The sequence below is a fragment of the Cynocephalus volans genome, chromosome 11 (assembly GCF_027409185.1).
Source record: "Cynocephalus volans isolate mCynVol1 chromosome 11, mCynVol1.pri, whole genome shotgun sequence".
NCBI lineage: Eukaryota > Metazoa > Chordata > Mammalia > Dermoptera > Cynocephalidae > Cynocephalus > Cynocephalus volans.
In genome coordinates, this window is record NC_084470.1 from 83,405,049 (window position 1) to 83,422,149 (window position 17,101).

Here is a 17,101-nt window from a genome sequence, read left to right on the forward strand (position 1 = left end):
TGGATTCATCACTGCACTCAGTTAAGCTGCACAGCTGTCATAAGGTTTTCAAGGCTTTCAATTACTTTTGCCCTTACTTGTCAAGAACCTCCTGACAGCCACCTGCTTCCCTGCTCTGGGCCTCAGTTGCATGCCTGGAACCTTCCTAACACAAATTAGATATAGACCCAGATTGTGTATAGAATTACACACACACACACACACACACACACAGGCAATTTTGAGGTACTGCTGATTTGATCATATTATTAGATACTGACAACTGCTACAAATTTATTATTGGAAAAAGAAATTACACTTCATTCTATATCACTATAGACTAAGCACATTCTCATTGTTCTTCCTGCATCCAAAGTAATATTTTGATCCAAGAATAGAAGAAGGTCAAGAACCTACTATTCAAATTCTTCTACCCAAATAAAAGGACACAGGACACATCACTTGACTTCTCTGTGTTTGGTTTATCCATCTGTTGTAAGAACCCGTATAGAATGGGGATAATGATACCTACTTCATTGGGTTATTCTAAGGACTATATGAGCAAATCCATAAAAGGCCCTTAGTAGAGAGCCTGACATATAGCATATGTTCAAGTAATGTTAGCTGTTGTTATTAATATTTGATTAACCACATTTCCAAGTAATTTTATTTATATAACTAGTGTAGTTCACTTGCTTCCAAAGGTAAGATGCCCACAGGACATTTCAGTGGCTACTGTTTTAAGTTTCCAGTTATATTTGACCAAATTGTCTCCATCTGGAGAGCTTCATTTTTGTACAAGCTGTCCTCTTCTCCTAGGAATGTATTTGGGCTGAGAAACTTCTCTGTAATGAGAAATTATCTTGGTTTCATTTGGGATTGATTTCATAAAAGTGCTTTCCCCAGATTAAACATGATGGAAATCACCTTTTGCAAAGTATCCTAATAATCATATTTGGAGGTTATTGAAAGCTAATCAACCTTACTTGCTTAACAGATCCTGACACAGCTCCCGTGATCCATGGGGTGGACATTATAAACAGTACATTAGTTAAAGTTTCCTGGTCAACAATTCCAAAGGACAGAGTACATGGACATCTGAAAGGATATCAGGTTTTTATCATGTTTTCCCTTCTTGTTGTTGAATTAGTATCACGCCCGGGAATAAAAACTGATTTCAGAAAAAGCCGAAAGAGAATCTGCCACCATGGTTGATATGTTAAAGGGTTCATATTTTCATTGCAGATAAATTGGTGGAAAACAAAAAGTCTGTTGGATGGAAGAACACATCCCAAAGAAGTAAACACTCTAAGATTTTCAGGACAAAGAAACCATGGAATGGTTCCTTCCCTAGATGCCTTTAGTGAATTTCACTTAACAGTCTTAGCCTATAATTCCAAAGGAGCTGGTCCAGAAAGTGAGCCTTATACATTTCAAACACCAGAAGGAGGTGAGAGAATAACATTTTGGAATGGTGCCAACAATGGAAATTTTCCAATAACCACGTTAGACATTGCCTCCCTTGTTAGTAGTTAATGTATACTTTATATGAGTTAGCTTCTCAATTCCTATAAAAACTTGATATCTAATGAGGCTTACTTTTAAGAAATTTACCAGTTTATGAGTGTTTATTCTTGGTCTTGTGTTTTCTAGTACCTGAACAGCCAACTTTTCTCAAGGTCATCAAAGTTGATAAAGACACTGCCACTTTATCCTGGGGACTACCTACAAAATTAAATGGAAACTTAACTGGCTATTTATTACAATACCAGATAAGTAAGTAGATAGAAATTTGAATTGGGATTAACCTGTTAATATTTCGTTTTTTGGCTGAGTCTTTAGTTTCCTTTATTAATAATATAATGATCACTTAAGGCCATGGTTTGTAGGCTTGTTTATATACGTCCTTAGGGCACTGGACAAATCCAGCCTGTTGCTTGTGTTTATAAATAAAGTTTTATTGAAACATAGCTATGTCCACTTATTTACATATTGCCTATAGCTGCTTTCTTACTAGAGTGGCAGAGTTGAGTCTTTGCAATGTAGGCTGCATGGTCTGCAGGGTCTAAAATATTTACAATCTAGCCCTTGACAGGAGGGTTTGCTGACCCCTGTTGTAAGAGAAAAGCAATGTGCCAGTGGATACCAAAAAAAAGTGTGTTTAATATTTATATAGAAGAGGCCTTGGGAATTAAAAAAGATGCCAAAGAGCAGAGTTAGTAAGTGTTGTAATGGAGATTTAAAGCACATGTAACTTCCACACTATGCTCCCTCTTGTGCCTCAGATAAATGCTGCCAGTCTCAACCCTAAATACACTTATGTTTGTAGAATACTTTACCGGTAGCCTGCTGGTTTAGGTAGGTAATATTGAGAGGACTAAAAAGTTGTCTTTGGACCATTATTCAGAACAGGCTCTACCCACATGCTGCTGTGCCATTACATTGAAAAAAGAATGTTTAAACAAAATCAGGTCATGTTTAATCATAGCCATCTCCCACCTCTAACAGTCTTCAAATCTAAGAATTATCTCAAAATGGAAATTGGAGGACTGAAATTATAGAAAATTTTAGCAGCCGTCCTACCACGAAAATTTTAGATTTTGAGAACATGAATTTTTAAAAAGTCAAAATTTCAGTGCTTGTTATGTGGCAGGATCAGTACTAAGTACTCTCACTGCATTACTTCATTCAATAAGAAATCTATGAGTTATGTACGGTCACTATTGTGTGCATGAGGGAATTGAGGCATTTGGTGTGCACTTGCCTAGGGTCATGCGGTATGATAAGTGTTAAAGTAAGAAGGCAAACCCAAGTTGATCTAATTCCAGTTGCTTAGTTCTTAGCTTAAACTGTTCCATAAGCCAGTTTTCAAAAATGTAGAAAGAATTGAAGAAATATTTGATGATTTTTAAAAATTTGTTTGGCAAAGATATGCCTTATCCTTATCCTGACAATTAAAAACTCAATATTAATTAAATTCTAGCCTTCATATTGATTTGTATGTAAGATTGAAATTTAATTTAAAAACAGGTTCTTAGATGATAGAGAGAAGAAGGTGAAATATTAACAGTTATAATGATTATTATACTGCTTAATATGTGGATTTTTTATAGAATGATTAAATTTATTATTATTTTGCTGTCTATTAATATTAAGTGATTGAGACATTTTAAGGTAGTTTACCTTTCTTGTTATTGCTGTTATATGTTCTAAATAGTTGCTGTTTGTATATATGAGAGCTCTATATATACTTCCCTGAATTTTTATATTGATTGTTGTAGTTTTTCAGTTGATGTTGTGCCATTTTACAATTGTGCTGTTAAATAATTTATAAGTAGTGATGATCTTACTTCCTTATTTCCAATGTTTGGATCCCTAGTTTGTTCATTTGCTTTTTCTTTCTTTTCATTGATCTAATTGCACCGTATAGACCAAGGAAGGAATTTTTATGTTAACCATAAATACAGTTTTTTACCTGTGTGATATCGTGGCCTGAGAGTCAAGAACAATTATAGTCCTTTTGTTGCCATTAACAGCTGCACTCTCTTGGACAACTGATTTAATCTCTTGGACTGTTCTTATAGTCATTTTTTAATACTCTGTGCTGTTACACAAATCTCATATCCTTGCTAGATTCCAAATTTGTTGAAAGAAATTATCTGATTCATCTTTTTATCCCTTGGCACTTTACATAGTGCTTAGCACACACTAGATATTTAAAAATAATTTATTGATTGATCGATTGATTCTACTATTCAGTGCCACATATTAAACTAGAAAACTTAGAAGACAAAAATAAAACATTATCCAAATTATTTACCCAAAAGTAGATTAAAAGTACTTTAGTCAAGGATACAATGATAATATAATAATGGGGGGAAGTCCATCATTTTTAATACGTATTATGAAGGTGGTTGGTTCCAGTATGTCACAGTAGTTAAGAATTTGGTCTCTGGAGTCAAAAAAAACATGGTTTGGATTTAAATCCTAGCTTGCCAATTACTGGCTCTAGATCTGGGTAAGCTGTTTATTCTTGCCAGACCTCAATTTCCCCATGTATGAGATGGTCATAGTGATTGTACTACCTCATAGGATTAAGTGAGTTGATGGTTGTAAATAATTAAGATAACTTCTTGCATAGCAAAGCATGGTAGAAGCAAAAATAAAGAACAATGTGTCTTGAATTAAGTACTACAGAATTTGAGGCATTTTTGTTCATGTTTATTTCTTTAGTAAATGACACCTATGAAATTGGAGAATTAAATGATATCAACATTACAACTCCATCAAAGCCCAGCTGGCGTCTCTCAAACCTCAGTGCAACTACTAAATACAAATTCTACTTGAGGGCTTGTACTTCAAAGGGCTGTGGAAAACCAGTCACTGAGGAGAGCTCCACATTAGGGGAAGGGAGTAAGTATCTGAAGCTTCTACATGCTGTTTCTTTTAAAAAACTGCTCTGAAAAGAATGTACCATGCTATTCACTATAAATTAAAAATGATTGTGATCCAAATCCATCTGACCTTCTGTTTTTCCACATAGATACAGAATTTATTAATCTTATTTGTAAAGTTCACATTGACTTAATTTATGGATTTCTGCCCAACAGCAACCAAACCATTGCTTATTGTATACAAGGTCAGAAACTATAATTTGACTTAATTAAAATAGGGGAACATAAGGTCATAAAGTTATTCACGAGGTCAGTAGAGGGATATTTTTTCTTTTGGAAATGTTTCCATACAGAAAAATATTTTTCTCTTGCATTGGTAGACATTTCACAACACAGATCTAATTCATTTCACTTCCATGCCTTGACTCATGTATACATTGATTCATATGTCAGTTTCATTTTATTGTCTGGTGGTTGATGCCAAATAACTGGCTTTAAAATGTCTCATAAATCTATGGTTTCACTTGTGGTACAATCCTCCTAATTTAATTTCACTTTCCTATTTTTTTTTCTTCCTCATAACCATTTCCCTTCCCAAGTTATTTCTCCAATTATAAGCATAGCAGGTTCTTGCTAAGGCTGTCCATGACATCAATAGGGCATCAGCAGAGAAATAAGAGCGTAGAGTAATAAAGAGAAATGGATCAGAGGAACTGATGTACACACTGATAAGTTAAAAAAGAGGGACTTGTGTGGGGTTCAGGCTGGTCAGGCATGGAAGTATATTTGGGGAAGAGAAGGAGGGAATGGGAAATGGCAGGAAGGGAAATAGAATTATATACCATGTAGAACGTGTCATACTCTGTTCTGAATGCTTCTCCAAACTGTAGATTAGAAAAGTGGTAGAAGTAATGCAAGAGATACCAGGAAGAGGAGAAAAAAGTAAAGAGGAAAATTAATTGTCTGTCACTTATTAAAGAAATTATGTTAAAATACATTCAAATTTGTGAATCACTGTAAATCAAGGTGTTTGCGTGTGATTGGTTATGCTCTGACCTTTGTTGTCAGGGGTTTCTCCCTCTTATTGTTCCCAATGTATCTAAATAGTGAAGGGCTTATATTTTTCTCAGACTCATTAAATAATTAAAATTCCTTACATAGAAAAAGCATATATGTATTCAAATAATTTCTCCCAAAAGACTCACAGATTATAGGATGAATTGAACACCAAGTGAAATGAAGAACTCATTTATCTTCTCGTAAAAATTAGATTTAGATGGTGATTGAAAACTTCCTAGTAACTAAAAGGATTTTATTTCTCAAGTGTTCCAGCTGGCATCAAGTGTTCAATACGAAGAAGTCAGGATAGTAGTCAAGTAAATATACAACTTCTGTATTTTTTAAAAACAGAGTTTAAGGCACTGATGTGGTTGATATTTTGATAGAACCAAGACCATCATATGCACGAGGAATGCTAATCCCATTCTTGCCAGTTTTGCAGCATGTAACAATATCCACAAATTGCCTTACAAATATTACACATTCTAGTATATATCTTGGAAAGTTTGGTCTTGGTTGCATTTATGTTTATCAAGTTGTTTTTTGGAGAATGGAAATGCTATTTGTGTGATTTTATAACTGATGCCACATCTTTTCTAAAAACTGATATGGACTAATGTGGTTGAGTGTCTTAAAGCAGATTTCTTCACTGTCTTCTGTGTCAGTAATTTTAAAATGTTCCTTACTAGTGTTTGTGCTCTTTTTCAGGAATCTGCATTTTCAGTATTCCAGCTACTGTCCCTTCCCCAGTTGACACTGATTTCACTTCTATAGACATGTCTTGCCAAATTTACGGGAAAAAATTGTAACCTCTTTTCCCACTGCATTTCAACACGATCTTTGAATATATATGTATCTCCACTGAGGAGATACATCTTAATATCACTATAAACTCTAAAATTTATGAATTTTGTACACATCAGAATCTACTACTGTGTGTCTTCTTGTTCTGCCTAGATAGCCCATTTTAAGGTTATTTGGCATTTATTCAGAGAGTGAGATTTGATCAATAAGCATTTTTTTCTTCTTGTTTTTTGGTTGTCATTCCAATTTTCAATTGGATCATATTCCGTAATCTAAAAGGAGGAAAATGGAGTTAATCAGAAATATTCTTTTTTTGTCATTAGCGATTTGAATAAATCACTTCTTTGCCCTATTTTTCAAAAACTTGCACTACTTAATGTTATACTAATATTTCTGTTTTTCAAGGTCAAAATTAATTGCATTCTGTTTCAATGGTGCTCAATCTCAAAGGCTTTGCTCAGCTATATAACTCACCTTTTTTCTCCCATGGTGCCATTTTTTAATGAAGTCTTTTTGTTATTCAGTAACTATATAATCATTTTTTACTTTATGGTGAAAAGTTATAACAAAATATTAGTGTGTAACATATACCCACTTAAAACAGAGTTTCATAACCCCTAGTATTCTTGGTAAGGAACATATTTTATTTTACATATAATTGGCTAATATTTTCTGGTTTACATTTACTATATTGAGTTGACTCCTAGCATTTGGACTGAACGCAAAAATATTTTAGACATTTAGCTGTAAGGTCAAAAATTAATGTATATTTTAATTAAATTTCGCTTTATTTGCTACTCTGAGATTTATTAACATATTGACTTATTGATATTTCTTTTTTGAAAATTATTAATTCTTATGCCACATTCAAAATGTCAGTGAAATTATTCCATTTAAATTAACCTGTAAACCTGCACTTTATGCAGCTTAAATTTCCACAAATTTCAAATTTTTAGTATATGACCTATTATGATGCTATTTTATCAGTATTTATGGAGAAGAACAAGGAAAAAATTAGTATATAGTTAGTTAAGATCATAATATTATATGATGTCAATTATAAACCAAAAAGACCATACTCAACTTGCTGCTAGGTTGTGAAAATCCAAATTACACAACATTATATATATAATTTTTTAAAGTCTGTGTTTGGTTTCAAACCATTCATGTGAGCAGACAGATGTATAGTACCATTTTATTAACAAATCTATCACCTTGAGTGGCCATGAATTGAGTTCCTTTTTTTTTACTCAATTTCAGTATGTGAAAAAAGTCTTAAAGTGTTGTTTTTCTTCATCTTCTGATAATTCAAAAACTATCTCAGAAAAAAAATGGTACAAGTAGCTTTCTTATTCATCTCAAATAACAATAGCTTTTTTTTTGTTGTTGTTGTTTTACCTTTTATAGCCTGCTTTTCAATGATTACAATTCATATGATTTAACTGTGTACATTTCTTAGGTAAAGATATCGGGAAGCTATCAGAAGAAGTAAATCTTACTCAAAAGATTCACCCAATAGAGGTATTTGAGCATGGAGCTGAACATATCGTTCGCCTAATGACTAAGAATTGGGGTGATAACGATAGCATTTTTCAAGATGTAATTGAGACAAGAGGGAGAGGTGAGAAATGAGATTATATCTGGGGCAGTCTTAGACAATAAGTGTGTCCCGTAGATTATTTAATTTTACATATGTGCTATATGATAGATAAAGAATATGGAGTACCTTAGCTATAAAAATCATAATTTCAATTTGTTTGGGCATAGCATTTTAAAATTATCAAAATGAAAAATGTTCCACCATTGTCCAACCTATCCTTTTATTGCGTTTACCAGAGCAGTTGTCTGGAAACATCTCCTGCTAATTAACACGTGTTAATGACAAAGACTAAAAAGAAAAGAAAAACAATACAGCCACAGAGGCTCCATGGTAATCTGCTTAACACCAGGGCAGCTTGTGCTTTTGCTTGCTTCCTGCTGCTTTTCTATTCAACTTCGTCTGCCTGCACTGTCCTTCCTTGGTTTTCATCCTCAGAATCAAATGCCACTTGAAGAATGCCCTTTCTAAATCAAGAAGGAATAATTTATCAGTACCCGCCTCCCCCCAACCCCCACATGAAAGGTCCTTCAAATCACATTCTCTCTTGGGCCATTCAATGGAAAAATAAAATTGATGCTGTTTTGTATGTTCAAAAATAATGTCTGATTTTCCCAAAAGTTACATAAAGCCAAAGACTGTATTCAATGTTCTGACTTCTTTTTATGGGACAGAATATGCTGGTTTATATGACGACATCTCCACTCAAGGCTGGTTCATTGGACTGATGTGTGCAGTTGCTCTTCTCACACTCATGTTGTTGACTGTTTGCTTTGTGAAGAGGAACAGAGGTGGAAAGTATTCAGGTACAACTGTCTCTTAACGTGATTTTCAGGTTATTAAATGTATTTTCTGGGAGGCATTTTTCAGAGACATATTTTATTTAATTTTTTTAATTACTCATTTAAGTCAAATTTATATTAGTAAATTAAACCTACGATATACTGAGAGGGTTACAAGATTAACTAACCAAAGGGAATATGTATGATCTATAATATTATCTCTAGGTAGTTACTTGTTTTCTCTTTTCTGGTACTTAAAATAGGCTCTCACAAGACTTATTGTATTTCCAAGCTGTTATTTTCTATTTGTAAAATATCAGAGATATTGAGGAGACATATTGCTAAGACACACATATGTTTTGATGTCGTAAGAAGAAGGGGCTCATCTACAGCATGCCTGTATACATATACACGACTCAGATGTTTTGCACTAGTGCATTCTAATATTATTGGCTCCATTTGACAACTTTGTTAACCATTACTGGGAATGCATTTCTTATTATCATGACATATTGAACATACTGCTTCTTGAATTAATGGTACATAAAATATAAACAAAAACCATCCTAGTTGTAAACATAATGTTTGCTTTCGCTTTAATTTAATTCAACTTCCAAATCTGTTTTGTCTTTTTTAGATATACATGATGTATTACTAATATTATTTTGCTTAGTATTCATGATGCTTTTATATAGAGAGAAGCATAGATCCCACTGTATTAGTTTGATGATGTTCATATTAGTGAGAGAAGTTTCTTATTGGCTTATGATTCACCCAGCAAATATTTATTGGGAACCCATCATACACATAGAATCATCAAGAGTGTATGTTTTTGTAAAATTACATACATAATTTATGCAGTCATGCATTTCATTTTTTCCTCTGAAGACTGTGTTATAATGAATGACTACTGAATATTGGAGGTAATTCACTGAAAACTTTAAAGAGATAGAGCTTCCCCTTTGAGTATCCTCAAGAAATAATCATTTGTGAAGCGTGGCCCCATCTATGTTTTAAAGAAGCTTCCTCAAATTATGCCCTTAAAAGTAAAGCAAATCAGCATCTCATATTGTAGGACAACTAAGAAAATCCCCTAGATCTCTGCAAGCAGTTGTAACAAGTACCATGATGAAGGATTATTTATTTGAGTTTTCTGAGCAAAGCAAAGCAAGACCTTCCTTGTCTTGTATCCTACTATTTAAAATAAATCTTATTTGAAACGTTGCTATAGATCTGAATATTGTGATTATTGAGTCAATTTTGAGTATGAGTGAAATAGAACAACTAAATGATTGACTTTTTAAATTTTTTGATGGTTTAATGACATACATCTGATAGAAGCCTCTGGCATCTTCAGAAAGTCTGGATAATAAAATGAATATTTAGTAATTTGTTCTTTATTGAGAGATCAAACTAAGTTGGACTCTTCCAATAAGACTTACTGCCCCTTGAGTAGTTACATGATGATTTGCAACATTTGGCAAGATTGATAATCGATAAGTAGAACCCAGAAAATCTCTTTCCTTTTTTGCTTAAACAAAGAGGTAACAGATGGGTTGTAGATACAGCCACAAAAATCTTATGTCACTGGCATGGAAAAAAATTGAGCAATGCTTTCCTTCATGTTTATCCATCTTTCTACAGCACTGTTAAAATGTCTTTAAAAATTATTTGCATTACTTTCCTTCTTTTTTTTTTTTTGTAGTGAAAGAAAAGGAAGATTTGCATCCAGATCCAGAAGTTCAGTCTGTAAAAGATGAAACCTTTGGTGAATACAGGTAACATAATGTTGTGTTTAAAAATGTATCACAATACATATTCATTAGGTTATAAGCTTAAATGAACAAAAAAGTGTGTATTCTTACCAGAAAAGTTGCAGGACTATATTGTAATGCCCTCGTAAAGAAAACTTTGTACAAGTAGAGCCTATGTAAGTGATAGCAACTGAATTTTTGTGTGTGGTGGTGGGGGTGTGTTAAGTACCACAATCCAGGCAGAAGTGTATGTTAGGACCCTTTTCTTGAAGCTCTATGTGTAACATAAGGACACTATTTTTATTTAAATTGAATATCTATCTGGGGTAGTAAAACATCTTGAAGCTACTCTTTATCATGGCCATTATGATCTTGGATTGTATTCGTTTACATCCACAGACACATATGACACATATCTGGAAACCTACTGTGTGCACCTACAAAGGTAAATAAGTTACACAACCTTTTCTCTAGTCTGCAGAGGAAAAAAAAAAACTTAGGAAAAAAATTAGAATTTCATGTGCAGAGGGGAAAAAAAGTATGCAAATAACTGTAAGTAACTAAATAGAATAAGAGAGCATAAAAAGGAGTAATATTTTCTGAGTAGGAGGGATTCTGGAAAAAAGGATCATCCAAAAGAGAAAAGCTAGGCCTTAAAGGATGAAAAACTGTGTGTTACTGTTAACTGCTGGGCAGAGCATGACCAAATACATGAGGGTGTAAAAGAGTGCCATCCATGGGAGAAACAGCAAGAAGTCTAGTATGAGGTAGGTAGCTCTGAGAAAGCATTAAAACTTCTCACTCTCTGGTTCTCTCTCATCTTCTCTCCTTTCTTAGCCTCTCTATTTCCTAGCACTTCTTGCTTGAGATGTCATCATTTTTAGCCAACTCTTCTGTATATTGCAGCAAAGAGAGCTACTGAAATTTATGTGCTTCTATTGACTTTAGCATACATGATACCAGAATCCATATCAAAGAAGATCTGAGTGGCCCTGATTGGCTCATCACAGTAACCGGGGATGTGGAGTATTCTGATTAGCTATCCTGGGTTAACTGTCGTACATTTGAGCCTCCTTGTGCCTCTTTGCTCTATACTTATTTGTTCTTCTTCTACTTAGTAAATGCTCTCTTTTTATATTTTTGTATTTCTTGATAATAACTTCAAACTCTTTCAAGAATAAGGATCTTTAAAAATGAAAGAAAGGAAGGGAAGGAGGGAGAAAGGGAGGAAAAAAGGAAGGAAGGAAGGATGGATTTTGGAACTTTACAAATTGTGCTCATTACTATTGTATTAGTTATCAGTTGCCTTATAACAATTACCTCCAATACTTAGCAGCTTAAAATAATAAACTTTTATTATCTCAAAGACCTTGTGAGTCAGGAATCCAGGTGTGGTTCAGCTGGGTACCTCTGGCTCAGGGTCTCTCCTGAGGTTTCAGCAGGGTTTTGACCAGGGCTACGGTCTCATCTAAAGGCTCACCTGGAGCAGGATGCATTTCCGAGGCCACTCATGTGGCTATTGGCAGAATTCAATGCCATACAGACTGTTAAATTAAATTAAGGGCTGTACAGGCCAGAGGTTATCTTTAATTCCATGCCCTGTGGACCTTTCCATAGTGCAGCTCACAACAGGGCAGCTGGCTTCCCTTATTGTAAGCAATCAAGAGAAAGCACCCAGGTTGGAAACCGCAGTCTTTTTGTAACCTAATTTTGGAAGTGATATCCCATCACTTCTGTTATATTCTGTAGGAGTGAGTTGGGAAGTTCAGCCCACACTCAAGGGGAGTGGATTAAACAAAGGCTTAAATTCCATGAGGCAGAAACCATTGAAAACTAGGGATCATTAGAGATCTATGACAACAGTTCAAAATACTTTTGAAAGACAGTATTAGTTCAATTTTATAGGCAAAAAAATTTAAAATAATGCCTTGCCAAAAACTCATTTCCCTACACTCTGCTGCTTCTTTAAAAAGACAGATATCACCAGCCCCTGCATTATTTATATGGCATCCCTTTATAGTAATTAATGTTTTCCAACCTCTTTCCCCCAAACTACACATTGATCAGGAAAATTGTCTATTCTCCACCTTATCCCAGGAGGTAGTTCTGCTAGATACTTGCGTAACATGAATTCTTATCCTTCTAGTTTCTGGTAATAGTTTCTTCATTATTTCTCTGCACTACTTGTTGCTTGGATCCTATGCCAATGCCACATCTTTTCTTTTCTTGCTTTGCTTTCCTTTCCTTTTTTCTTTTCTTTTCTTTCTTTTTTATTATCATTATTATTTTTGATTTGTTTTTGTAACTGCAATATTCTAATTCTGAGCCAATTAGTATATCAGTCAGGGAGGTCTGCGTTATGCTGTTGTCAAAAACAACTCCAAAACCTTTTTCTTCTTCAGGTTGTGTGTCCAACACAGATTTTTCTGGTTATCTTAGGCATTTAGGAGAATTGGCTGGTGAATGAGGATCTAGGTCACCACAGCAGTGGAGATGGAACAGGACAAATTAAGCACTAGCTCTAACTGTCCAACTTGGAAGTAACATGTTACCTTTACTCACTTTTTTTTAGTCAAAACAAGTTACCTGGTGATGCCTAACTCAGAGTGTACAGAGAAGTATGACCTGCCATGTTCCCAGAAAGCTGAGAACTGGACATATTTGATGAACAACATTGATAAATACCTCAAATTATAAAATGCTATAGACATTTTAATTATATTTTTTCCAAATTCTTCCTTTTTTAAATTTTATAAAATCATTTTATTTGATGCACAACTGCATTATGTAATAGTAATAGTTGGTACTTTAAAAAGTCATGATTAGAAATTTAGATGATTGTATCATTTTGTTGACGTTTTACTAACTCAGCATTGCTTTTGTTGAAGAATAAAACCCACATTATAAGTACAGTATATGATGGTATTTGTGTTCTTAAAATATCACAATATCACACATTTCCTTTTTTTTTTTTCTTAATTTAAAAAAACTTGAGTTTGTTGACTGTATTAAAGAAAGTTCTTTGGTTTCAAGAAACAGAATTTGATTGATTAACCTACGTAAAAGAGAAATTTTTGAAAGGATATTGGAGAATGTACAGGATCCAAAGTAAAGACAGAAGATCAAGACTTTGGAGCTAGGAGCTCCAAAAGTCCATGAAAGCAAGGAATATAACGTTTGTCTTCTTAGTTCATTTAAGCTGCTATAACCAAATACCATAAACCAAGGGGCTTATAAACAACAGAAATTTATTTCTCATGGTTTGGGAGTCTGGAAGTCTAATATCAAGTTGCCGGCAGATTTGGTGTCTCGTGAGGGTCTACTTTCTGGTTTATAGAAAGTGGACCCTTCTCTCTGTGTCCTCACGAGATGGGTGAGGCAGCTCTCTGGGGCCTCTTCTATAAGGATACTAATATCATTCATGAGGGCTCCACCCTCGTGATCTAATCACCTGTCAGAGACTTTACCTCTAGAAACACGATCTTGATGAATAGGTTTCAACATAGGAATTTGGGGGGGATTCAAGCCGCTAAGTATGTGAACAGGTTGAATCTCCACATGTTCCACAAAAGCTCCCAGTTTTAAAGGGAAGCAGAAGTGTTGTGAATAACAGAAAATCGTTTCTTAAGTACTCTGAATGATGCAAATTGATCATGACATTTTAAACATTTATTTGTGGAAACATCATTTGGGCTTTATATACCTGTCTTCCATGCTAATTTGAATGTCCTGAAAATTATAAGACCTATTAGCACTTATGAATGAGTCTTGCTTTATGTGAACATGAATGTCAGTTTTTGTTGAACTATTCTGTCTTGTTTTCTAGTGACAGTGATGAAAAACCTCTCAAAGGAAGCCTTCGGTCTCTTAATAGGAACATGCAGGCCACAGAAAGTGCTGACAGCTTAGTCGAATACGGAGAGGGAGACCACGGTCTCTTCAATGAAGATGGATCGTTTATTGGAGCTTATACTGGATCTAAGGAGAAAGGATCTGTTGAAAGCAATGGAAGTTCTACAGCAACATTTCCACTCCGGGCATAAACAAAACACATGTAAACAATATCACCCCAACCATTCATATTTCTCTGCTCAAGGGAACAAGAACTTGAACATAGGAAAAGAAATATGTTGGCCGAAGATTTCATCCAGAATTCAACATCCTGCAATTATTTGAGAAAAATAGCACTTCTTTCAAAACATAAAATACCCAGCACTTCAGGCCCATGTTTTGTTTTGTTTTTGTTTTTCAGGTGCTCAAAATGCAGAACACAAACAAATCTTGTATTTAGATTCATCTCAACTGAATCCAAAGTACCTACTTAGTGTACTCCATATTTGCCTGATTTTACTATCCAGTGTGTTTGTGTAGATGTTGCTAACTTGTGGGCTTATTTCTGTATGCACATTTGTATTCAGTCTCTGAGAACTGTCTTAGTGACTTTCCTTCACTACAAGTTAAAGATCATAAGCAAACTGGTTATTTAAAATGTAAAAAGGAATATGAATGTCTTATTAAAATAGTTCATTGAATATATACAGTCTAGATGTATTATTTAAATTTTAGTAGTAAACGTCTTAGGTGAACAATCAACTAGTATTTATTGAGTTCCTATTTTCCCAGAGATGATTATGTTTAAACAGGATTATAACTTTTTCAGTTTTAACATGAAATTTTCATTTCTGTCGGTTATGACAATGAGAAATTCCAGGAGAATTTTTTTTGGTTTTTTTTGTTTTTTTTTCTCGACTGCAAAGGAAGCATTGGTCAGTTTATTTTATGAAAGAACAGGGATAAGGGGTCCATTGTTCTAGATTCCAATAGCTATATCTATTTAACATCTTCATTTCTAAATTGATTATGTTTACCTTTTTTCCATGTTTATATAATGGAATGCTTGCATATATTTCATGAATGCATTGTACATATTTTGTTAATATTTACACAATTTAAAATATAGATGTGTTTTATTTTGAAGTGAGAAAAAGAGCATTAACAGGCATGTCTGTACAGCTAGAGTATATAGTAAAATACCATTTTCATCATTGCAGAGCTACAACCAATAACATAAGTTTCCAAAACTGAAGACTTTGTAAAAATTATTTGCATTTTGTTCTTATACTGATTTTTTTTTCAACAGTTTCAAAATAAAATATCATATAAATATTGAGGGAAATGTTTTCATATTTTTCAAAATAGGTTTTTGTTATTGAGTGTACTCCTATATCAGGCCCCAAAAAGAAAAACTGTTTACATCAGAAATTTCTATACTTATGTTTGACTATATCACGTTTTAAACACCTGTAAATGAGATTTTTTAAATTTGTATATTCTCTTCCTGTTAAAGCCAGTACATATTTAGGGAATTTATTTCCTGGCATGTGGGCTAATAGCCCTTTTAAAATTGTACATGAAATTGTTTTAGAAATAGTATGAATGACTATACATACGTATCAGTAAAATTCAGTGTTCAACTTCTCGTTTTATAGTAACTTTTTTAAGCTTTACCCTGAAATGTTTAACTATGTCCAAGTGAAATTGACTTACACATTTTACTTTATTTTCTGAACTGTGATTATTGGTATATGCTGTTAAATGTTCAACTTTGATTTATGTGACCCAATATATTTCTTTGGACCCAAAATTAGGGGTATTCATTATGATGAATGCAGTAATGTGCAGGTATATCTAATTGTCCTTTTAAATTTCATGTGTCCTCCGGAATGCATAGGCAGGAAAAGAATATCTTATGTAAAACTATACTTCATGAGCTCAGGATTTGACCACACTACTGGAAGTGAGCTTTTCCAATGGGGGACGGCAACTTGGTTCTCTACTCCATGTGAGTGTGAGAATCTGCACGTCCATCAGTGCAACCTGAACTCCATCCCCATCTGACTTCTAAGGTGCAACTTTTCTGGAGGGAGAATCATCATGTTTTGATTATTTGGAAGGAACTTATGATGCTCAGCTACTGATGAGATGAAGGTTGGGAATTTCAAGTTTAGTTCTGTTTTTATTCTATTTCCTCTTCTTCGTCATCAGCCAAAACCTGCTTTTAAGAGAGTCATGTAAGTTGGAAATAATGTCAAGCAAACATTAGGAGTAGTTTATTAGAAATTTAATAATCTTTAAGTCAGAAGTTAACACAAATACTGAAATGTTTGCTCTTGCTATACTTCAGTGTTCTCCTTTAACTCTCTGAGAAACAAGGGTGTCCTACGTATAGTCTCTGAATGATCAAAACTTAACAGATATAGAAAATGAGATTGGATTTTGACTGCTGTTGGCTACCACCCTTTATTACCTTTTCTCAATACTATTTGGCTTCTGCTGGGAATCTTCAGCACAGAAGGAGTAGTTTCATGACTTTCCGTGATCTTAAATATGAAATTGTATTATTCATATGTTTTATGAATGAAAATAAGCTTTAAGTAAATTTTTTAAAAAATCCAAGTAGGTTAAAAGGACTTTTTTCCTTCCCTTCAGAAAATGAGTAACAGAATCCATGACCTGCAGTGATGATTATAAACAGGTGATAATTATTTGCAAAATGCCCACCAAGTGATAAGACAGCAGTCAATATTTAGAACTGTGTTCTTAATTGGGTTTACACGAACTTTCTCTAGTCATTATTTTAATGTAATAGATTGTATATAATCTCAAGGATGGTTGATAGGGATGAGTTCCTAGAAAGCTGTCCAAGTTCTCTTCCTGGTTCCAGCTCTGATT

At 33.9% G+C, this 17,101-nt stretch overlaps 1 protein-coding gene across 3 annotated transcripts in view; it reads left to right on the forward strand.

The window, feature by feature from the left end:
• CHL1 (cell adhesion molecule L1 like) overlaps positions 1-14,412 on the forward strand; it is an 82,913-nt gene extending 68,501 nt beyond the window's left edge. For 2 of the 3 annotated variants that reach the window (XM_063114835.1, XM_063114836.1), the window contains 8 exons: positions 977-1,092; positions 1,225-1,429; positions 1,633-1,755; positions 4,213-4,392; positions 7,696-7,857; positions 8,508-8,639; positions 10,321-10,393; positions 14,196-14,412. In XM_063114835.1, coding sequence (XP_062970905.1) covers positions 977-1,092; positions 1,225-1,429; positions 1,633-1,755; positions 4,213-4,392; positions 7,696-7,857; positions 8,508-8,639; positions 10,321-10,393; positions 14,196-14,412 — 1,208 coding nt within the window. The remainder of the gene's footprint in view (positions 1-976; positions 1,093-1,224; positions 1,430-1,632; positions 1,756-4,212; positions 4,393-7,695; positions 7,858-8,507; positions 8,640-10,320; positions 10,394-14,195) is intronic. The other variant, XM_063114837.1, reaches the window with a different exon arrangement.
• The last annotated feature ends 2,689 nt before the right edge of the window (positions 14,413-17,101 follow it).